Source organism: Scardinius erythrophthalmus (genome assembly GCF_964197995.2).
Source record: "Scardinius erythrophthalmus genome assembly, chromosome: 1".
NCBI classification, from domain to species: domain Eukaryota; kingdom Metazoa; phylum Chordata; class Actinopteri; order Cypriniformes; family Leuciscidae; genus Scardinius; species Scardinius erythrophthalmus.
In genome coordinates, this window is record NC_138221.1 from 34,766,829 (window position 1) to 34,790,961 (window position 24,133).

General features: G+C 36.5%; 2 protein-coding genes across 3 annotated transcripts in view; both read left to right on the forward strand.

Moving 5' to 3' along the window:
- The first annotated feature begins 1,636 nt into the window (after positions 1 to 1,636).
- icam3 (intercellular adhesion molecule 3) lies at positions 1,637 to 16,699 on the forward strand. 2 transcript variants are annotated; one of them, XM_081379838.1, is made up of 7 exons: positions 1,637 to 2,020; positions 6,843 to 7,112; positions 7,211 to 7,540; positions 8,122 to 8,364; positions 13,716 to 14,027; positions 14,144 to 14,383; positions 15,186 to 16,699. In XM_081379838.1, exons 1-7 carry the CDS (start codon positions 1,927 to 1,929, stop codon positions 15,404 to 15,406), a joined length of 1,710 nt encoding a protein of 569 aa, XP_081235964.1. In that variant the 5' UTR covers positions 1,637 to 1,926; the 3' UTR covers positions 15,407 to 16,699. The 2 variants fall into 2 exon arrangements, with proteins under 2 accessions (XP_081235964.1, XP_081235965.1); XM_081379839.1 differs by lacking the exon at positions 1,637 to 2,020 and adding an exon at positions 3,603 to 3,653.
- A 526-nt stretch (positions 16,700 to 17,225) lies between these two features.
- LOC308695909 (uncharacterized protein) overlaps positions 17,226 to 24,133 on the forward strand; it is a 29,498-nt gene continuing 22,590 nt past the window's right edge. Inside the window, exons 1-4 of the mRNA XM_081374177.1 lie at positions 17,226 to 17,566; positions 19,188 to 19,451; positions 19,552 to 19,881; positions 20,062 to 20,295. Of these exons, the coding sequence (XP_081230303.1) occupies positions 17,503 to 17,566; positions 19,188 to 19,451; positions 19,552 to 19,881; positions 20,062 to 20,295 (892 nt within the window). The 5' untranslated portion in view covers positions 17,226 to 17,502. The remainder of the gene's footprint in view (positions 17,567 to 19,187; positions 19,452 to 19,551; positions 19,882 to 20,061; positions 20,296 to 24,133) is intronic.

A 24,133-nucleotide genomic window follows, 5' to 3' on the forward strand; every position in this document is an offset into this window, starting at 1 on the left:
TGTCTGTGTTTTTTTCACTCTGTATGGCGGGGATTTTTCAGTGACTCTCCAAGAGATGACACAGGTGTTCTTTATGAGTAAAGTTTGTTTTTCTTCATCGTTAAACAATGTGTTCACATAAGTGATTCTTGTCACGTTTATTGATTATAATTAAAAAAGTCTTTATGACTAGGCTAAGTCATTGAATCATTCATTCAACTGATTCATTCAAAACGCTGATTCATTAGGGAACTATAACTGTGTCTCAATTCAGAGGCTTCAAAGGACGTGGTTATATTCCACTGTCTGAAAACAAAGTTGAAACTCAATACTTAGCCTACATTTAAAAGTGTAATTCGGCAATTTCTCTCAAAACAAATCCCTTCATCACCGGTCCAAGGAATCTTGGGATAGGCAAGGCTGCGAAGGATCCTCTCGTTCTATACTTCATTGCTCGAGGAACAAAGGACGCATTTGAAGGAACCTTCGAACTGGGATAGCCTTCATCACACCGATGTGATGCAACCGGCCTTCGAATACAGGCTTTGTAGCGTCTGAATTGGGAAGCAGCTTAGGAGATGAAATGTTTATTCTGTTTTAGAACTATTTACATTGACAGAGTAGAAATAGACTAAATAACTGTAATATTGTATCTAAATATAAGTCACACCACTGAATATATAGTTGCCTTTATTCAGAATTTCACCTCTCTTGCTATATTGCTTATAAACTGAGAGGAATTCTCTCTTGGTATCTGCTGTCTATCCTGCAGTTTCAACACATTCCATTCTCTCCCCCACAGACTATGAAGCCCTCCTCTCCCTGACTTTAAAGAAATAAACAATGTCATGCTGCAAGTCTCTTCAGAACAGAAGTCTCATTAGTATGAGGTTTTTTTTTTTCACCAACACACTTTAATCTTAAGAAAAATGTCATATTGACATTATTATCATAAACCTGTTAATGAAAAAAAAAGATAAAAGATACAGTGCATTTACCAAAATGTGAAGTGCTCCAGTCCACTGAGAAGACAGGGATCTCTGTTCTTCACTGAGAACTCGATACCCCAAGCTCTCGCACAATCTCAGATTCTTTAGTGCTTCCTGACTTCTTATCAGGATCCCAACAACTTTCTTTCTTTTCCGGGTGCTTGTGGGGGGGAAAAAACACTAAATTTAATATGAACTTATTTTCAGAACTTTTTTCTTTGTTTCTTGAAAGTCATTTTGTTTGTATGTACATGTTAAGGTATTGGTGGGACATGTTGTCACATCATATGAGATAAGCTGAATGCATGTCAGTGTGTTTTTGTGTTCACTTGTTTACCAGAGAGCTTTTACAAAAATATGATTTGGGAATTTTAATTTGCTGGATAAAATTAACAAATATTATCCTTATTTCATAGAGTTCTGAACTTGTAGGATGCCAACATACTGAAACAAGTAGGCTTTACTGGCCAAAAAATAAAGACTGCATGGGAACTCTCGGTAAATTCCAATCATTATGTCACTAAGGGTCATTGTGAATGTGTGTGTGTATGTGTGTGTGTGAACTCTCGGTAAATTCCATTATTATGTCACTAAGGGTCATTGTGAATGTGTGTGTGTGTGTGTGTGTGTGTGTGTGTGTGTGTGGGGGGGGGGGGGGGGGGGGGTTTACACTGCAGTAGCCTACAAAGTGGAAGTGAAATGTTAAGGAGAGATAGATAAGTTAGTAACTTAGCTATGAATTTGTAAGAAGCTTCCTTAATAAGACGGGGCATTCCCGTAATCTTCCTCACATCTCTACACAGAGGAAGGGCAGATCTGTTCGCTGACCTAACACGTGGTCTGGTCAGTCACTCTCATTTTCACTCACCCACTGGCCGAAGAACGCAGATCTACCACAGGGGAAGGACATCTCATTTCTAAAGCCCAGGACTAAAGTTTAACATTGTTCTTTTTTAAAATGAAGAAAGGGGCGTTTTTTCTCTCCACATCTTTTCGGATTTTCTATATGCGGCTAATCGGATGCTGTTTTCTGTACTTCTCACTAATTGCAGGTAAGTGTAATTGTTTTCGAGAATAAATGTGCCGCTTATTTGTTTGAATGTTTTGTAGTTTATGACACGGTTCAACCCAAGAAAGTGCTGTGGGCTACTTAATCAGTCAGATGCGTATCGTTAGGGGAAAACCAGAGATTGGTGTTTAGAGATTGTACGTTTTAAGCTTTGAACCTTTAAAGACTTGTAAAAAAAAAAGAGAAAAAAATCGTATGCATTTAAAAAAACTGACCTACTTTTTACGTCTTTACACCCCGAGTAGGCTAAAAGTCGTTGGATTATTCTGCGTTTGGCTACGGCTCGTCGCCTACCAGATGAGGGCGCAATTACGTTTTTACAAAATGTTTTCTTTAGAGCGCTTTTGTTTTTTGATGTTCCCAGGAATGCAGGCTTTTTTGTCAGTAGACCCAAGCTGCCAACACTGTGAATGATATTGTAAGAATTATATAACAAGATGTTTCACAAAAACCCGTAGGCTACACCGCATGGACGATAACTATAAAGATAACGATAAAGATGCAGTTTTAAAAATCGTTCTCAATATTAAAGAATTGCAAAGCACACACCACCGATAGCCTATAACGATAACGGCACAAATAAATTATATCGTTGGAATTTTGTCCAGCTGATGAACGATGGGCTATATATAGGATATCTCACAGCCAATCAGACTCTTACGAAAAAGTATAGGCCTACTTCAAGTTCATTTTATGATGTAGGCTATAGGCTACTTAAGTAATGTTCAAGTATATTTTTAAGTATATTTTATGGAGTAAGTATACTAATATCAATGTGTAGCCTACTTGTAAACTTAAGTGGACTATTTCAATACTGTTTGGGACTAAATTGGCCCACTTTTAGTAAATATAAGTACGTTTAAGTGTACTATAAGTGTAAGAGTAGTAAACTAAGTACACAACTAGGTTTCTCATTTGTAACTCATCTGTATAGACTACTACAAGTGAACTTATAAGTATAGGCTACTTGGCTAGTAGTAGCCTAGAAGTAGAAACAAATACCCTTCTCTAACAAACATCAATGATAATGTTGTGGTCAATAAAACAAAATGCATTTGATTCTAATTAACATGACAATGTGTACGAATCTAAAGTAGCCTAAATTCACGTTTATTTTTGCGTTTCTGTCAGTCTGTGGTGTCGTTGCCATAACGCGTTGCTATGGGTTGCGTCACTTGTGTGTGTGACTGTCTTGCTTCGGACTTGACTGAAGAAGTCAGTCTCAGTTTTCGAGGGTCGAAAACTTCGGAAAAAATGTGTGTGGACGGCAGGCGCAGGCGCAACCATAGCGAAGGTTATGCGTTTTAAAATGAAATTGCAATGGTGTAAACGCCTAGGTATTCCAGTCTGCTCAGGAACCGATGCTCTCGAGCCAAATATGGTTATTTCAGTGAGTAGGCAGAAACTTCAGCAGCGGGATACACATTATTAATAATCCAAAACTAAATATCCTTTATTTTAGGTAGAATATTGGCCATTTAAGGCAATTATTTTTCTGAAAATTACTTAACATTTGAATACATTCCCTATTACTTTGTGATAATTTTTTTTTGTCTCCAATATAGGCCTACTTCTCCAATCTTTAACTCGGGCAGTTAACAGATAACTTTGAATATGTAAGAGTGTTTTGTATTAGTTGTTTTAAAGCAAGAGGAATGGCTTTGCACAATGTATTAAATTCTCTAAAGGATCTAAAATTTCTCCATGAATGCATTATGCTGAATGATTTGACCTGTTTTATCTAAAAGATCAACAACATGTAAAACATTTTTTTCATACCACTCTTTTTTGAATACTGTCTTTCTGTTTATTGTAATGGTACTGTTATTCCACAACGTGGAACAATGCGGTGAATCATTTTGGGTGAATATCATTTTCCAGTAGTACAAATCTGTTTGTGGAATTTTGAAAGCTTAATTGGCAATTTGGAAACCTCAAAATCACATTTCAGCAAAAAAATCGAATCCTCCAACTTGCTCGAATTTAGTATATGAAACCACATTGAGTTAGACTGTGCTAAATAGGCTACATTTTAATCCAATTCAGTTCAACCATTGATTCAAATTCAGAGGCTTTCAGACCTCCATTTTTATATTCTTTAATCATCTGAGATTTTTATGTTTTCCCATAAAAAATGTAACAAAATAGAGTTTTTTTTACCTTTTTTATCAGTTGAGGAGAAACATAAAGAGAGTAACATGGGTAAATAAGTTTAGATATGCCTTCTGCTTTGGTCAAGATTATTCTGCCCATAGGCCTAATAGACAGATCTCTCATAAACCAATGATTAAGGGATTCTTTCATATCAATTCTCTCTTCTATATTTACTAATTCTCTCATATGAATTTCTTTAAACATTTTTAAACCTAAATATTTCACTTCATATTGAACAGGAATGGATTCTATATTTTCTTCATTACATGAAAACAGAGGAAAAAGTTCACATGTTTTTAAATTTAGGCATAAGCCTGATGCTCCAGAAAAAACTGAAATAATATTCAGAGCTTTTTTAACTATACAGTAGATTTTTCTTTTAAAAATATTACTGTATCATCAGCAAATTGACTAATTCGATATTCATAATCAGAAATATGTTATTCCTTTTAAATGAGAATGGTTGACAACTAAATAAGCTAACATTTGAGTGGATAGTATAAACAGTAACGCAAAATGTCAATTCTAGGAGTCATGCCTGGATTAAGGGATATATAACTATACATTTTAATAACCTTGCAAAACCCTTCCCCAAACCCAAACATTCTAAGCGTCGTAAATATAAATTCATGCTCCACAGTGTCGAATGCTTTAAAAAAAATCTAAAAACAAAATTAGGCTTTCTGATTGTATCAGTGATTGATATTTGATCATATCCAAGATTAGTCTAATATGGTTTTGAATATATCTTCCCTTGATGAATGCTGATTGATATTCCTCTACAAGTTTCCCAAGTACCAATTTAAGACGATTAGCATACACCACCAGGGCAAGTCATTTATAATCTGTACATAACAGAGTTATTGGTCTCCAATTATCTAATAATAACAACTGTTTTTTTCGGTTTAGGTAGCAAGGTTATTAAACCTGTTTGCGATAAACTTCCTTCCTGAATGCATTCTAAAAATGCATTATATAATAATTTCCGAATATCTTTCCAAAAATGTTTTAAAAATTCAGTATATAAACCATCAATACCTGGTGATTTACAATTACTCGTTTGTTTTAAAAAGCTATATCCATTTCCTCTAAGGTCAACTCATCATTAATTAAGACTTTGTCTTCCTCTTTCAGTTGATGTATTTGATTTCTTATATTCCCAAATAAAGAATCACAATCTGCTTTATTATAATTGGATTTATAAAGGGTAGAATAGAAAAGCAAAATTTCATTTTGAATCATTTTTTGATCATCTGTTATAATTTCATTAATCTTAAAATTGCTAATCTATTTCTTTGTTTGTCTTTGTTTTTTTTCTTTCTCCCTCCTCAATCCATCACGCTCTCGATTGAATATAAGCTCCATTTGCTTTTTCTGAATACAACTCATAGTTGAGATTGCAGTGACTGTAATTTTGCTGAATTTTCTGGTGATTCTTGTATATTAACTACCAAAGAGTTTATTTATCAATCAATTCCCTTTGTTTCTGTTTTCTCCTCACTGATAAAAATGTACCTGTATCAGTTGCTATTTGTTTAACCTTAAATTTGAACCATTCCCGTTTATTTAAGTTAGACATATCTAACTTATCAATCTCCTCAATAAGAGCCAACACTTGTTGGTAAAATCTATAATTCTTTAACAAGTCATTATTAAACTTGCAAATATTAGGAGAAATTTGAAGTTTCTTAAGGACTGATAAAGACAGAGTAACCATATAGTGATCTGTAAGTGGGGAAAAGGACTTTTATTTTTAAATTTATGGAACTGTATATCATATTAATAAAGGGTGAGTTGTGAGGGTAATGGGTTTGACACTTAAAGCAATAGTTCACCCAAAAATGAACATTCTGTCATTAATTACTCACCCTCGTGTCATTCCAAACCTGTAAGACTTTTGTTCATCTTCAGAACACAGATGAAGATCTTTTTGATGAAATCAGAGAGATTTCTGTTCCTCCATTGACAGCCTAAAGAACTACCACTTTCAAGCCCCAGAAAGATAGGAAAGACATCATTACAGTAATCCATGCGACTCCAGTGCTTTAACCTCAATTTTATGAGGTGACACGAGTGCTTTGTTTGTGCCAAAAAAACAAACAAACAAACAAGATTTATCTATTTATTTACTAAATAAATGATTAATCTCGGAGTGCAACTCTTCTAAAATATAAATAAAATGTTTATTTCCTGCAACAAATCGTGCTTAATTACTTAAAGAGAAGTTTGAAACAGGTTTTTAGACGGGACAAAATATAAATGTCGAAATAATAATCAGATAAAATAAAAAAATGCTTTCTTCGACTATTTTAAGTCAAATGTCTTATAGCGTAGTAAAAACTGGTGCCCGGCTGCCTGCTTGTCATTGTAAATGGCTTACAAATATGTTAATGAGGAACAGGCTTTTGTGGAATGACCCTGCTGTGCATGTCAGTGATGTTCATTAGTTTGATGCCAGTATGATGAGAATTGATGAGCCTCTTTGTTTTAAACAGTCATTGTTAGACTTATGGTCTTCCACAAGACCAGATCCTGATCAAGAATCTAGACCAGTCCTTTTTCTTAACATGTGATATTTGCTGTCATTGTTAGTCTATCAAGTAAATAATACCTGTATGCCATTATTCTAAATTCTTCAATGTGTTTAACAGGTACACATGCTGATGATGAATGTCCTGTTCAGCTCAACCCACAGAGAGCTGTTGTGAAGTACGGCGGTTCTGTCTCAGTCGACTGCAGCACTTCTGTCCCGCATAGAGGGATGGGATGGGAAGCCAGTGAGGGAGCAGTGCCCATGACCAGAGACAGTCTGACCACATGGAGAGTGCCAGAACTGAGAGAATGGGGCATAGAGCCAAAGTGCTTCATGAACTATAATAATAAGACACAGTGTACGGTGACTCTCCCAGTGACTATTTACAGTGAGTTTCTCTGCTATTGATTGTTATATTTTCTTTCTCAGAAATATCTAATGTACATTGATGACTGCAGATCTCAGTGTGTAAATCTTCTTCCACAGAGACTCCAGACAGTGTGTCCATCAGCACTGTGAATCACACCGGACCAATGATGGAGGGAAACCAGTATGAGCTCCAGTGTGACGTTCTCAATGTGGCTCCTGTTCAGAATCTCACTGTCAACTGGTACAACGGACAGACTCTGGTGGATCAAACCATCTTCACTGACACCATCAAGACTCCAGTCAATAAAACATCTAAACTCCTGATCCGTCCAGACAGAGCTGATGATGGAGCTCAGTACTGGTGTGAAGCAAAGCTGGGACTGGGAGAAGAAGGACCTCGACCTCCTCCAACAAACACATCAGAACATCTCAACATTACTGTATATTGTAAGTAAGATCCATCAGCTTCTATTATTAATCTTTTAAGAATATTTGTTGTAAAGTCCAAATCAAGCAGACTTTTAATGGTTGTAGCATGTGACACAGTGTCAAGTTGTGTGATGATAGGGATCGGATGCTGTATGTAACTTTTTCTCGTCAAATTTCTAGATTTGAGTAGTTTTGTTGAAGCGCACATTACTAGTCTTGTGGTGAACAATTAATCTGTGCAAATTAGTACACAGAAAAAAAGTGTTTGTCGTTGTAATCTTTAATAAAATTCTGAACCTTTGCTTCCGCTCTGGAATGGCGTTCCTTCTCTGATGACGTCAGTTTGACGGCTTGGCTTGAATATCCTTTAACCACTCTCCTTCAACCATCAGTTTTCTATGAGCGAGGGATGGAGAGGAGGTGCGCTAAAGTAAAACCCCACCCTGTATTCAATATTCTGTTTCACTTGGAAATATATCACAACTTTTGGAGAAAAGTTGGTTGCGACTTCCGGTTCACAGGGACTTGAACACAAGACAATTATCGTGTATGTAGGAGAAACACCTCTTAAACTGTTTTTCTTTCACTCCCTCCTGCAGTTAAACCGATCATCAATGAGACCAAACTGCCCTCCATAGTGCCTGTGTTTCGAGGATATCCAGTGGTGATAGTTTGTGAAGCCGAGGGAAACCCAAAACCAACAATCAGCTGGAGTCTCAGCACAACTGATATAGTTTATAGTGAAACTCTTACTATAACAGATTCAACACCTGAGGATCTGCTCTGCATTGCGAGCAATTCAGTTGGCAACACCACCAGACGTGTAAAAGTGTCCATACAAGGTAACTGTATTTTTGTATAATTTTCTTAGTTTAATTGGCAATTTCAGTTTTAGTAATGCACTACAGAAAGGAACTGTGGTTGTTTTAAAAAAAAAAAAAAAAAATTGTATTTGTTTGTCTGATATTAAACATAATATTTATTTTAGTTGTATTAAATATGCAAATGATTGAGAAAAAACAATTTAGTAGTCTAAATGATGTTGTCAGGATAGATTTTATGCAAAGTCATTTGAAGTTCCTCTTTTAGTATTTTGCCTTTGATTAATGCAAATTTCATTCATCCTTCTTAAAACAATTTCGGCACAGCTTTCAGATTTTAGCATGGCTTCTTTTGTGGTTAGTGTTTTGGCCTTTCACAAAGTATTCACTCTTTTGTAAGAAGCTGTTTGGTTTGTTGTTCTTGTAACGCTCTGCTTGCAGTCAGAATGTCAGAGGATGTGTTATAGGAACACTATTTAAGCGAAATGGCTTGTGGATCGTGTCACCATAGTTGATCTGCATGGATTTTTATTTAGATTAGCTGCTGACTTTCGATATATTGGAGGCATTATGCAGGCTTGATATCTATCGCCAGTTTTGCTTGATTGGATATAATTCCCTACATTGCTGATTTACTCATATATTTGTTTCTTTTGACACAGAGAATTACGTGCCCATAATAGTATGCATTATTGCTGCTGTAGTGCTGCTCATCGCAATGATCTTCATCTACATCTACTACACCAACTACAAAAAAAACAGGACGGGCCATTATAATTTGAGGAAGCCCAGAGCACATAATGGACTCTTAGCACAGTCCCTATGAAGGAACTCAATCTGCTGTCAGATTAGTCCGAGCAGACGGTCACAAGGATCGGTGTTCTGCTCACTTCACCCTTAGATCGAACTGCCAATCACAGCCTCACACTGTTGTCCAAGGAGTTTCAGCTACATTGAACATTCTAATATTTATTACATTATTATATAAGACACTGAAGTTGTTACTGTAGTCTAGATGTTGTAATGTTGTGGGCATATTTAAACAGATGCTGATGACTTAAAGATGAGATCTCTTGTGCCTAACCTGATTTCTTTGTGACCAATTGATGTAAATGATCTCAGGCCTCCCTGAAAATAGAATCTCATTTCTTTGTGTGGAATAAAATTTTCTTCTATGGAATTCACATCATTCACATTTAACACCTATTAAACACAATTTACACATAACATCATGTAAATAACTTTTTTTTTTTAGAAAACCTTTTTAAAGAAAAGTTTAAAAATAAAACTTTCTTTTTTCACTGACTATTTTTTTATTTGAAAACCATGCTAAGTGTAAAAATCCTGTCACCGCAGTAGCTCTATTAGCTTATTATCTTAGCAAAAATGGCCATAGTCATTTCTATTGAGAAACGCAGGGGAATAAGTGACTTGTCGGTTTGCTATTAACTTACTAGTACTGTACCAGTGAAGCATTTCTGTTTCTTGCCAAGATGATAAATATAGATGAGCCTCTAAACAGGCTGATGTAATCGGAATCAAGCCAGAATCATTTTTCAGGGGTGTGTGTGTGTATGGCATTGGTCAAAGCACAAAACTGGCTGTCAGTTTGTAAGCCTCAAGAGGAGTACACATATTTTTGATTTATGTTTTGCTGGCTGATAAAGCAGTGGTCTTGGACTTTGTATTGACATCTGTTCAAATGCAAATGCGTGTTTTTAGTTGACATCGTCATAGAAATGCCCTCTTTACAGCTGCAAGTGTCCTTGTGCACTTGTTTGATTCTATAGCTTCATTATTTGTAAACCACACACTTTTCTTCAATGTGTGTCAAGAACACAGCTGATTACCCCATTCAGCTCGACCCGTGGAGTGTTGTCTGCTGGTGCGACAGATCTTCTCTTAACTGCCACACTTCAGTCACAAAGATGCAGCGCTTGTGACCACTGCACCAGATAACAGCGAACGTTCTCAGAACATTCTGGCAAGGTTCTCTCAAAGTTTTGAACAAACATTCTTACAGTAACAGTGAAAGAATGTTCGTTTAAAGTATCTGGTCTTCAATAATGTTCTCGAAACGTTAGCACATAAACATCATACATCGTTCATGGTTTCTACTGTAACATTCTAGTTTTTTCAGAATGTTCAAACAACATTCTAAATTGTCCCAGAACATTCAGAAATAACGTTTTTGTAACTTAATATGAAAATTAGCAAAATGCTTAGAACATAATTTAGTTTAATGGGGCCAGTCTGATTATCTTGTGATGCACTGGTTACTCACATGCAGTGGCGGCTGGTGCTAAAATTTTTTGGGGGGGCACAACAAACTGAATTTTTAATTCAGGACTGAATGTAGGCTTATTGTTAAATAACAATTTAACAGTGATAATAATGTAGCTATCATAAGCCTAAAGTTTAGCTAAAACTTCAGCCGGTAGGGTTGGGAAATAGCCAATTGCCAAATAAATCTGAATTTTTGGGCTAAATGGCATAAATGGTATAATCTGAGTATTTAATTATTATTTTTCTATTTGAATAAAAAAAACCTGTATTTTTTTTTTAATATTTAATATCCTGATCGATATTGTCCTACAAACAATGTTTATATTGAAGGTTATAAAAACAAACATAGTGCAACCTTGCTGTCTATCTGCAGTCTATCCAAAAAAGGGGTCAAATGAATCACATTACATTCTAACATTGCAACATTACAATCTAAAAACAAAATAATGTTTTTTAAAGAAGTAGTTAAATTTTCTAAACCAAAAAAAAAAAAGCTAATATCATAAAAATACACAGGTAGGTTTGAAATTATCTAGCACATTTATGTTCACCAACAACAACAACAAATATTCAACAACAAATGTTTTAGCTAAATATATTTATAATTTAGTGCTAATGTATATTAGTCAGAATAATTGCGCTCAGACTATTCTATTGCGCTCCGTCTGTTCGGCGCGCATGCACGCGGGGGCGCTCGTTCACGGAAGTATAGCTTGCAGAAAGCTCGCCCACTCATGACGGCAAACTGGACTTTCTAACATTTACAGATGGAGAATATGTCCGTGAAATGTAAGTTATGCACTGAGGAAATTATTGGATGTCACTTCAGCTTATGGCTAAATACTAATAGAGGTACATTTGTTTCCACCAATCGCTGCACAAGTTTAAGGTTACGTATGATGACGAAAGCACGTTAGTGCGAGCCCTCCCGGAACCCATAGAGAATGCATTGCAGTGCCTGCAGTTCGAAAAAAAAAATCTTTGAATGTAAGTCTATGGGAAGACTCTGGGCGATTCTCAGCCAGAGTGAAATCGCCCAAAAAGAGGCGGGACTCCACAGAACGTGACTCGGCGCTGATTGGACTATATCCAGAGGCAGAACAACAGTGAGTGACTGCTAGCGTAACTCTGTGGTTGAATGAGATAGTGATAGAAAGTCCCTTTCACACTTAGGTGGTGCGTCGCCCGATCGCCCTAATGAAGAAACCGCCGCTGCTCACATGTATGAGTATATCTCACCTACCATGTCATGCTTCTCCTTTCTGCATACAAAATGTGCTTATTCAGACAGCGAATGTCCATCATGCTGTGGATTACTCATGAATCATGACCAATGCCCGAGGAGGTCCATCATCACTTACTAGGGAGCATGTCTATGTTCCCACAGCCCTATGTTCCCACAAATGACCTACCCCTGACCCCACCCCTAAACCTACCCGTAACTGGGGTTTAGACAAATCGTAAAAAAAAATCTTAGAAATGTGGGAACAGGGCCGTGGGAACATAGGGCTGATCCCACTGGTGACTCAGACTGTGACACATAACATAAGAGATATCAAACAGCATACAAAACTGTGTTTTTATACAGACCCACCCTCGTCTGAGCGCGAGGATATGATGACAATCCAGGGAAATGGGGTACAAGTAAAGAGTTGTGGCTTTTCAACTGTGGTCTTTAATGTTCAAAACATTACATTGCCTGTTCTAATTGATTAAAAGCGCTCTCTTTTCCAAAAAAACCCGTGCAAATGAATAAAGTTGGAATACGTGCACTTTATAGAGATGTGTGGGGGAGGGTTAACATTAACTAAAGCAGGCAGAGCTGTGCGAGGGCAGACTGGGCAGTGGTTTCCTGAGATAAATGAGGGGTCCGAGTCCGTGTGTTGTGTTATCGCCTGAACAATTAAACACTGTTAGCTGGTTAAAAACAGTGTCGATAAAGCACAAACACAGCTAATATGACGACGCGGAGCGATCGGATACTCTTCACGTGTCTAATTTTGGATCTGCTGTCGCGGTGGTATGCGTTGGATGGTAGGACATTTGTATAACGAATCTTGCATCTATCCAATCCTGAAGGGGAAAATAAATAAACATTCAGAACAGTTTTCGGTGTTAAACTTGATAAAGCTGTCTTAAATACGTCAAGGGTGATTAAATAGTCGCTTCTGAAAAGACTTTTGTGTAGCACTGTTTAAATAGCGACAGAACGTTGTCAAACAAGATAAATACAGTGTTTCTGTTATCATTGGAAGTAACCACAGCCAGCCATAACGGTAGTCCGTTAGCAAAGTTAAGTTAGTCTTTCAGTAAGGTAGAAAAGGGCTCCTGAATCTATTCACCGGGAAACATCACAGTTTTTGTTTTAGGGTGGTTTCTTTAGCCTACTATCAAATGTTAACTTCATTTCCCATGTTAGTTTTGACTTGCAAAAGTATCACCCAACTGATGATGATAGTCTTGCTTCAGCAACAACTACTTGCATACATGGAGTTTGGATTCCTGCAAAAAATAAATAAATAAATAAATAAATAAATTAAAAAAAATCTTAAACCTAAGCTGGTTTACTGTTCTTAGGTGGTTTCCTATGTCTGGCTAGTTTAAAAGAGTTTGGGTCTGTACAGCTAAACACTAGCTTAGCCAGGCTACCCAGAGTAAACCGAGACCATCGCAGGGATATATAGAAAACATCTCCATGAAGTCCAGAACATCACACTGGAAATACCACACTGCTCACAATACAAAAAAAGAAGTTAACCATTTCACAGAATGGAAGCAAAGGCCAGTGTGTCCGAAAATAGCCTACATGTTAAGATGGTGACTGTGCTTTGAAGCAGGGCTAATGGTCATTGATGGTCAAAGAGCAATAGTTGCAACATACAAACTACATACAAAGTAGCCTTGTGTCTAAACCGCACTCAGCTAAAGCAGGGACAAGTTTTTAAAAACACATTTCTAATGTTTTTTTTTTTGTTTTTTTTTTTCAATAAATGAAAAAATATATATTTTTGCACTTTTTTTAAGTAAGTGGGATGCAATTTTGTGCATTTAGTTACTCTGTTATTATTGCTTAATGTGTCTTCCAGATATTTCCATCAGCACTGGGAATCACGACGGACCAATGGAAGTGGGCAAGGAGTATGAACTCCAGTGTGACGTTCACGCTGTGGCTAAGAATGTTGTCGTGAGATTGTACAGAAGACAGCATCTAGTGAATGAAACCATCTTCACTGACTCATTCAATACTTCATACAGAAAAACATATAAATTCCAGATCCATCCAAAAAAAATGGATAATGGAGCTCAGTACTGGTGTGAAGCAGAGCTGGAACTGGGAGAAGAAGGACCTCAACCTCCTCCTAAAGTCACATCAGAATCTCTGAACATTACTGTATATTGTAAGTATAATAATTTGTCCACTTCTCATGTTTTCAAACATTAAACTTTATTTAGCAGGTATTATATTGGTCTTAATTATTAACATGTGAAACCTGTTTTTTGCTCCTTCCTGCAGTTGAACCTATCATCAATAAGACCAAACTGCTTTCCAAAGTGCCTGTGTTTCGAGGCTATGAAATGGTGATAGTTTGTGAAGCCGAGGGAAACCCAAAACCAACAATCAGCTGGAATCTCACAACTGAAATAGTTTATAGTGAAACTCTTACTATTAACGAATTAACTCCTAAAGATCTGCACTGCATTGCAAACAATTCTGTTGGCACCACCACCAGTCGTGTAAAGGTGGTATTAAAAGGTAACTATGCATGTTTGCGTATTTTTTAGTGTACATTTCCAACAGCTGCTTCTGCTTTCTTGCCCTATCAAAATATGGGAATGTTGGGACCTGTAGAATTTTGATCAGGCCAAACACTTTTTAAAAATAATGTTTATGATGTTCACCTCACACTAGTTCAAATATGCAATGATAGTAGCAAATCATGATGAACAAAATAAAAAAACAAAATTGTAAAAAAAAAAACATTTTAAATAATGTGAATTTAAGTAATTTGATTCAACAAATGTTATTTACCAAAGCAAAGGCAATGGAAATGTACAGTTTACGACATCGACGTGATGTATTCCCTTTTCTCTAACTCACGAAGACAACATACGATTAAACAGTAATATACAATGAAAAGTAATATGAAAAAGTAGACGAATACTGATATAAAATGAATATTAGGAAATGAGTAAAAATGCAGAGATCAAGATAGCCCTACAATATAAATGAAGTACAGCACAGGTGTGTGTTTACAGTTTTTTAAGCCACACAGACTCATAGGCTGCTTTGAAAAAGTCAGTTTAGATCCTTCATACAGCTTCACTTGTAGTTTTAGGGTGATAAACACACATGGTTTAAATGTTATACATAATTTTGTGTGCTTAGGTGTTATATCTGGTACTTCACTTATGATCCGCCTTTTCATTTTGCTTGTTTGCTTCTTATATGGCAAATACAGTTTTCTTCAGGTCCCTATTTAGCACTTCTTAACTGTGTTATTCGTTTGCTTGGATTGTGACTGATTTTTTGATGTGCTTTATTTCTCTTGACACAGAGGATTACCTGCCCTTAATAGCAGGACTTGTTGCCATCACAGTGGCGTTCATCTCTGTCATCTTCATCTTCATCTACTCCATCTACTACAAAACAGCCAAGATGGGCCGTTATAACCTGAAGGATGCCAAGCTTAGTCCACAAAATGGAGACATAGCACAGAATGGCAAAGACAACTCTATACCTATGAAGAAACTCTCTCAGTCCAATATCCTTGCTTAGGTTATGAATCCCTGGGTTTGTTGCATCTGCCCCGAGCCCCACTGTCCACATTGGGCAAGGTTTTATTTTTTACACTGGAAGTCTCTAGGCCTCTGTTCAGGGGATAGTCTCTTCATGGCTTCATTATATTTATTTTATAGAGCATTAGTGCATTCACTTCTCTCTTAGACCCAGTTTTCATCAACTGCTGATTGCATCATGAAATAAACTTTTTAGATCATTTAGCAATGTAGCAATCTGCTGTTTAAATGCCCAACGGAAAATATCTGACAGAACAAATGTTGAGGTGATGACAAAGAAAACCTGAATGAATTTCAAGTTAAAGGACCTGATGCCTGCGTTGGACATTTTCAGGATCTTGAAGATTCTTGACATTCTTCGACTACAAAGGGAAATTACTTGGTTGATTTAATATTTGCTTTGTACACTAGTTTAAGGGAATAACATGTTTTACTATTCTTTTGTATATGTCCCAGGCACATTGATCAGATTATGTTTTGTCAAATGCTATACAGTATTGAGAAAAACACAATAGTTGAGTGTTTTACTCTGTCATTTCTGTAAAGTTTCAGTTCTTCAAGAGAATACCGCACTTTAGAGGTGGTTGACTGAAGAAGTGAAAGTTTGGTTATGAGGTCTCTTCTCTCATGTTGAACCTGTGGGAAGTATCTTGATGTATTTCTGAAAATTCTCTCAGGCCTCATAGTCTGTAAAAAAACAAAAACCGCTGGACATAAAATAAGTGTGCCAGTTTTATGGCTCGAGCTGTTTAATGATGTTAAAAGCATAATTAACTCAAAAATGACAAGTCGGTCATCATTTCCTCACCCTCATGTCTAAAGCTGTATGGTGTGTGTGTGTGTGTGTGTGTGTGGGTGTTTTTTTTTTTTTTTTTTTTTTTTATCAGAGCACAGAAGTAGAAATTTATGAAAAATGTATTTTTGCATAGATTTTTCAAAGTTTTACCTTTTGTGTTCCACAAAACACGAGGGCGGAGTAAAGGATGACAGAATTTTCACTTTTGTTTGAACTGTTTCATGTAGACTGTAATCTCGTTTTCTTGTGGGGTTTAAATGATATTAATGGTATTTACACTTTCTGTCCTTATAAACACGACATATGTGATTTGAATTTGTACATGCATTTGCTGAGAATATTTTAAGAAAACATAATTTGTTTAAAAAAAATAAAAAAATATTTGTACTTTTTACTCATCATGCAAAATAATTGAACATCTTATTGTGTATTGAACAACTATGTTTTTTATTAACTAAACAAAAGTATGTTACCTACCTTTTCTGATTATTTGCTTCTTGTTAGTTACAGAATATCATTGTGCACAACTAGGCCTATGTCATTTAATGAGACATGAGAAATGTGTAAGATGAACAAAACAAAACAAACCAATACGTTGTTTCTGCTGTTATGAGTTATAACAATATATAAAATACATTAAAACTATAAAAATATATTATTGTAACCGTAAAATAATAGGCTACAAGAGCAGATGCAGTGTTTGTATTCTTATTTGAGTAGATTTTTTATTTTTATTTTTTACCTCAAACATTGACAAAATGTATATGACCAACGTAGGCTACTCTATTATTATTTCAGCGTAGAGTAAAAATTATTCGACCAGACGCGTCGATATATCAACTGTTCCAGCATTGAGATGTTTTATTACGACCAAATAACGTTGTGATGTGCCAACCAAACAGTGAATGCTCACCACTAAAATATCGTATTCTGTCGTCGGTAAGACGGTTTGTATCACTTTAATAAGAGAGTCTGATGTTTGAAGTGAAAGTAGGCTATCTACATGAGAACCGCGTACGAGACTGTCTCGCGATTAGCCACTGTGTTAGAGCTGAGGATCCTCCCATGTGATCTGCGGGAATGGTTTAATTTCTATAGGTACTTCTGTGGAAAAAAAAACATATCAAGTTGTGATCTGGGTGGGGTTTTGTGGAGTTTTGCTTGAGAAACCACTGGACAGTCACTCATCTGATTACAGTGTCCTGCGACGTATTTATTCATTCTCCAGCCTTTTAACCGCGCCTTTACTCCGGTCGACGTTTTCCTTGAAAACATTTAATATGCTGCAGTATTTCTTTGGACTTCTTTATCTCTTTTTGGTTTTACTGTTTGTGACTCTCACAGGTTTGTATTGACTTCTCTTTTCATTCTACCGATACATGAAGCGAAAACTTTAATTTACTGCCTACGAGTTTAAATATCATTTCGAATTTTACTTGTTTCCGAGCGTCGTTTTCCTACGGTAGCCTATATTTTCTTTGTGTTTAAAGGTTGACATGTTTAAAAGCTAATTCATTACTATACACAGTCGCTACAGGCTACAAGCGCTCACTGGTACAGTATGCTCTTCAGCATGTAATCTTTGACCTTTACAATGTAATACAGACAGTCATGAGTTATGACAGTGCAAGCTTTTTATAATGCTGATATTTCTACAAATATCCACTTTTTGTTTACGGACAAGCAGCAACATACAAAATTAAGCGATAAAAAAGTAAACACGTATCCTTGAAGAATTCACATACTGTAACAGATAATGATATAATTATGACTTTTATTTTTAAATTTATGGAATTGTATATCATATTAAAGGAGAACTCCGGTCAATTTTAACATTGAGCTAATTTTTTTGTAAATTTGGAGTGCTGTCAATACAGAGAACAACAACAAAAATCGGTGTTGCCTACACCATGTTTTCCTCTTTTTAAAATTTGCACCCTGTTGACTTCAATGGGGCAAGTTTTAAACTTTTAGCCTCTTAACATCCTTGATGTGTCATTACAAGTGCACAGGTCATGTGAGTGAACTCGACAATCGATGTGCGCTGGCTGAAATAACATCATTTTTATACATATCTTTCACATCTACTGCAGTCAGATCCACTCGTGTTCACTCAGAAGGAATCACTCACATTGGCTGTACACTTGTAATGACACATCAAGGATGTTAAGAGGCTAAAAGCAGGTTTAAAACTGGCCCCATTGAAGTCAACAGGGTGCAAATTTTAAAAAGAGGATAACACGGTGTAGGCAACACCGATTTTTGTCGTTGTTCTCTGTATTGACAGCACTCCAAATGTACAAAAAAATTAGCTTTATGTTAAAATTGACCGGAGTTCTCCTTTAATAAGGGTGAGTTGTGAGGGTAATGGGTTTGACACTTAAAGGAATAGTTCACCCAATAATTAAAATTCTGTCATTAATAACTCACCCTCATGTCATTCCAAACCTGTAAGACTTTTGTTCATCTTCAGAACACAGATGAAGGTCTTTTTGATGAAATCTGAGAGCTTTCTGTCACTCCATTGACAGCCTACGCAACTACCACTTTCAAGCCCCAGAAAGATAGGAAAGACATCATTACAGTAATCCATGCGACTCCAGCGCTTTAACCTCAATTTTATGAGGTGACACGGGTGCTTTGTTTGTGCCAAAAACAAGCAAACAAGATTTACCAATTTATTTACAAAATAAATTATTCATCTCAGAGCGGAGTGATTTTGTGGAATGACCCTGCTGTGCATGTCAGTGATGTTTGTTAGTTTGATGCCAGTATGATGAGAATTGATGAGCCTCTTTGTTTTAAACAGTCTTTTAAACACTTATGTTCTTCTACAAGACCAGATCCTGACCAATAATCTAGACCAGTCCTTTTTATTAACGTGATATTTGCTGTCATTGTTAGTCTATCAAGTAAATAATACCTGTTTATGCCATTATTCTAAATTCTTCAATGTGTTTAACAGGTTCACATGCTGATGAATGTCCTGTTCAGCTCAACCCACGGAGAGTTATTGTGAGGTACGGCGGTTCTGTCTCAGTCGACTGCAGCAGTTCTGTCCTGCCTAGAGGGATGGGATGGGAAGCCAATGAGGGAGCAGTGCCCATGAAAAAAGTCAATCTGACCACATGGAGAGTGTCACAACTGAGAGAATGGGACATAAAGCCATCCTGCTTCCTAAACTATAATAAGCCACAGTGTACGGTGACTCTCCCAGTGACTGTTTACAGTGAGTTTCTCTGCTATTGATATTGTTATATTTTCCTTCTCAGAAATATCTACTGTACATTGATGACTGCAGATATCAGTGTGTAAATCTTCCTCCACAGAGACTCCAGACAGTGTGTCCATCAGCACTGTGAATCACACCGAACCAATGATGGAGGGAAACCAGTATGAGCTCCAGTGTGACGTTCTCAATGTGGCTCCTGTTCAGAATCTCACTGTCAACTGGTACAAAGGACAGACTCTGGTGGATCAAACCATCTTCACTGACACCACCAAGACTCCAGTCAATAAAACATCTAAACTCCAGATCCGTCCAGACAGAGCTGATGATGGAGCTCAGTACTGGTGTGAAGCAAAGCTGGAACTGGGAGAAGAAGGACCTCAACCTCCTCTAACAAACACATCAGAACATCTCAATGTTGAAGTCTACTGTAGGTTTTTTTATTGCAACACTTTCGAATTTGATTCAGTTTATTTCAGTTTATATTTTTCGGAAGGGCCTTCTAGTGTGAAGGATAATTCATTTTATGAGGATTATTCATATTAATAGGATGTTAATTCACTTAAATGAATTAACATTATGAATTAAAATGTTCCTCTTTCCTCCTCAGATAAACCAAAACACTCCAGTTCAACAGAGACCATCAATATAAATGATAAGCTCACACTAAACTGTACAGTGAAGGCAAACCCGGCTCCTACGTACTCATGGCACTCAGAACATCTGAAAGAGACGATCAGCTCCCCAGTGCTCCGGTCCTCCACGCTCAGCTCAGGAAACTACACGTGCACCACCACAAACTCTCAGGGAAGTGACAGCAAAGTGTTCATCCTCACATCTACAGGTCAGTTCTGAATAAACACTAATCTGCCTCTCAGTTTAAAGTTACAGTTACTGATTTCTGCATTCTAACTGTTCAATAAAGCGCTGCAGTGATGATGTATTTTTGTAGGCCAAGTTAGCATCACGTTCCCTCAAAAAAACCTTTCCATTGGCTTTAGAGAAAGCATGCTCTGTGACCAACAAAATATGATTCTTACATGCTTTGGTCATCATGATGATCTTCACAAAATGGAACACAATTTTAAGAATTTTGAAGCCTAAAAATACAATGACCAGAAGTAAAAAGCAAAAATCGTTAAAAAAAATCACAAGGGGTATACTGGTAACTGATGCATTTTATATAGAATTTTTTTTCTTGTGATAAACACAGACCTTATTTCAGGCATTTAACCAACAAGCCATTTAAAAAACCCATTGACTTTGGGACGATAGAACCAGAAATGTTAAAATGCTAGCCCTTTTCCGTGTTTGGCCTATAAAAATACGTCATACACTCCTAAAAATAAAGGCTCTTTATTTTTGCAAAAGATTTTTAAAATCACACTAAAAGGAAAATGTTATTATGCTATTTTTATTATGCTATTCTATTATGCTAGGTTCCTAATTTTGTTTTGAGGTCTCCTACAAAAAAAACTTAATTTTTTTCCTAATGTACATTACACATCACCTCTTTACTCAGAGTGTCTGAAACGACTCAATAAAGAATTCAGTCTCTCTAAACCCCTCTCTAAAGTCTCTCTAAACCCCTCCTTTCCGAGAGCTTCCTCTGCTCTGATTGGTCAGGCGGCCCAGTCTGTTGTGATTCGTCGACCGCTTACAGAACGCAAAGCGAAATGTCCATTAGCACATCTGAATTTCAGCTGCGTATCTTCCTCAGCACTTGATACACAGTGATACGAACAGTAACAATGGAGTCGGTTTAACCTTATCAATTCAAATCCTCATCCTTTGGAAGTGCAGCAAAGTGTATTTGCTTTGGCAGCACAGAAAACAGTCAGTGTCTTCTCGACAACACGAACCAAACTCTCTCCTCAGACCTCAGCTACAACCACAGGGTTTGAGGGCGGGGCAAAGTAGACGCTGTATGCAAATTTCAGACAGTTTAGAATCAGTTCTTTCATTTAGGAGACAATAACGTCATTTGTCGTGCACATTGACCTTTGAAACTTTGCGGACCTTTTACATTCACAAACAGCTTCAGTATATTAGGCACTACATGAAATGAAATCTGAAAATGCATAAACCAGGCAACTAAAAAACAAAAGTCATCAAAAACAAAACAGCTTTCTATTGGTTATATAGACTACAATATTATTTAAAAAAAAATACATTTGAAATGAAAACCCTTACTATGAGGAAGGAAACAAGAATTTGTTTGTTTAAACTCACAGTATTGATCTGTCCCAATTGCAATTTTGCCCCATTGATTTGCTCTCTTGAATCATTCATCAGGCATCTAACTCAAAATGAGGAATAGGGCAACAATAGTGTCTTGTAGTCTCCCGTACACTGGTGTTGTGTTCCTGCCGAGCCGCTCCAGGACGGCTGCTGGTAGTTTGTGTGTCACACTTCTGTTGCTGAAACTGTTGAAGGATTCATCTGTTTCTAAAATCATTCATGTCATTTCTCCCACAGGCAGAACCACATTCTGGGTTATTATTTCATGTGGTGTGGCACTGGCAGTGTTGCTAACCCTCGCTTATGGGATATACAAATGCAATGCTTCCCCGAATTCTGTCATTTGATGGACTTGCAAGAGATGACCTCAAAACAGTACCTTCTCCTCAGGGAGATTGTGAAAAACTTGATTATTATGGATTATTCTTTAAATAACTGACTTGATTGTGCATGGCTTGGGGTGTTACGGTAAACCAGAAACTGTTACGATACAGCACTTTTTTTTTTACATCGACAAGTTAGATTTATTTTTATGTGTGTTTACTGATTATTCTGGTCCTGAAAGGACATAATTATGACTTAATAATTTTATATAACCACTTATTAAATATAACCGCTTTTTGTGGAAATCCCATTACTGTACAACACTATATGAATGCTTTTTGTCTTTACATATATTGTCATATTTTAATTATTGCCATAATGTCTTTGCTCTGGTCACATTTTTAGTGTCTATTTTAATTAGGCCATGAGTATGTACTGTAAAATATTTATAATTTAAGTAGTGGATGTCATATAACATGCCACATGTGTAATAATACTACTAATAATAATGTTTAATTAGTCTGTATTTTACTTTAGTCCTGAATGTAAGACATCACCTTTTTTTACTCATTGACTGTTTTATTTTATAGCTTAAGTGCACTTGTTTTTTATACAGCCTCACATAATATTTCATACTGAGGTCGGGACATCGGGCTCAATACGCTTGTTACAATTAAATGACCTGCGTGCCTTTTTTCTATGTATTTTCATAAAACATCAGAAGGATTGATAAAACATTTTTATCTTGTGGTGCATAAGTGATCAAGAGCATGTTGATTTGAAAATGATTTACATAAGCTATATTTATTTCAACTAACCCTATCTGTCATCCTAACCTCAACTAACTGAAAACTGATAGGTAACTTTATAAACTTAGTTAACTGCTGGCTAATAATAGAAAAATTAACACGAATCTACTTTTTGGGAATGAAGCAAAATGTCAATAGCCAACAACTTCAATCACAAAGATTGCAACAGAAAAGGATTGCAATTTTCTCACGATTTAAAAATAGTTGGAAACATTTGGGATATTGTAAGTAATCAACTTAACAAAATATATAACGCTGGCCTTGAGATTTTGGGATATTTTAATGCAAAATTCTTACATATTGTACCTTTAACTGAACTAACTATTATCAGGTAGGCTTCTAATCAAGGGTGTTTAACATCCTGACTACCTTATGATGTCTAAATGTGTTCAAAAATGTTGTAGGACACGGTTGTTGTAAACGACAAATGTTGCTTCTTCTGAATGCATAGTAGCATTACTGTTTCATGTTAGTTTTATTTTTCTGCTTCTGTGTTTTTTTATGAATACAGAATCTGGTTGAAATGCTTGTTGTAACTTATTGCTTCAAATGTTTTTGTTTGGTGTTTTTAATATTCTTTAAGAAAAACCATGTGCAAATACATAAGTCAACACCATTGCTGAGTATTTTCACCTTAAAACTGCAGTGAATCAAAGACAGTCTCAAAAACACAGTTTGAAATCGCTGGTGTTTCTGACGTCACAAACAACCTTCCCTGCAAACACATTTACGTTGTGGCAACGTCTGTGACACGTTGCATTTCTGCTATGGCAACGTCGCTGTCTACGTGCTCGCAACATTGCAACAACGTAGAATTGTGAGACGTGACAGGGCTGTAGCAACGTTGTTGCGCAACGTTGTGCCAACGTTCTGTGTTTGCTGGGTTGTAACCAATCTGAGCTGGTGTGAGTGAGTGGAGGCGGGGCTAATCTACATATTCAAAGAACGGCGTATAGAGAGCTTAAGTCCCGCCCCTCCGCTTCCGGCTCATGGGACCTTACTTCGGAAAAAATATGTATGGAAGTCAATGGCGAGAGACAACTTATCTTTTTATTCCGTCTGAACTGTGCCCTGAACTACACATATGATGTTTGTCAATTTAAAAGGTAATTATGAAAGTCAAGAAAGTCGCAGTTTGTCATAAAACAGAAGAGTAACGTTAAGTTTTATGTGAAAATCGCTCAATGAACTACATCTCTCGTCTCGCACTATGTACGTCACAAGATCCGTTGCTCGTATGTGTGTATTCTGGCTCAAAACAATCAGGCATGACGGCGTAACGTTACGATTATAATGTAAGACTATAGA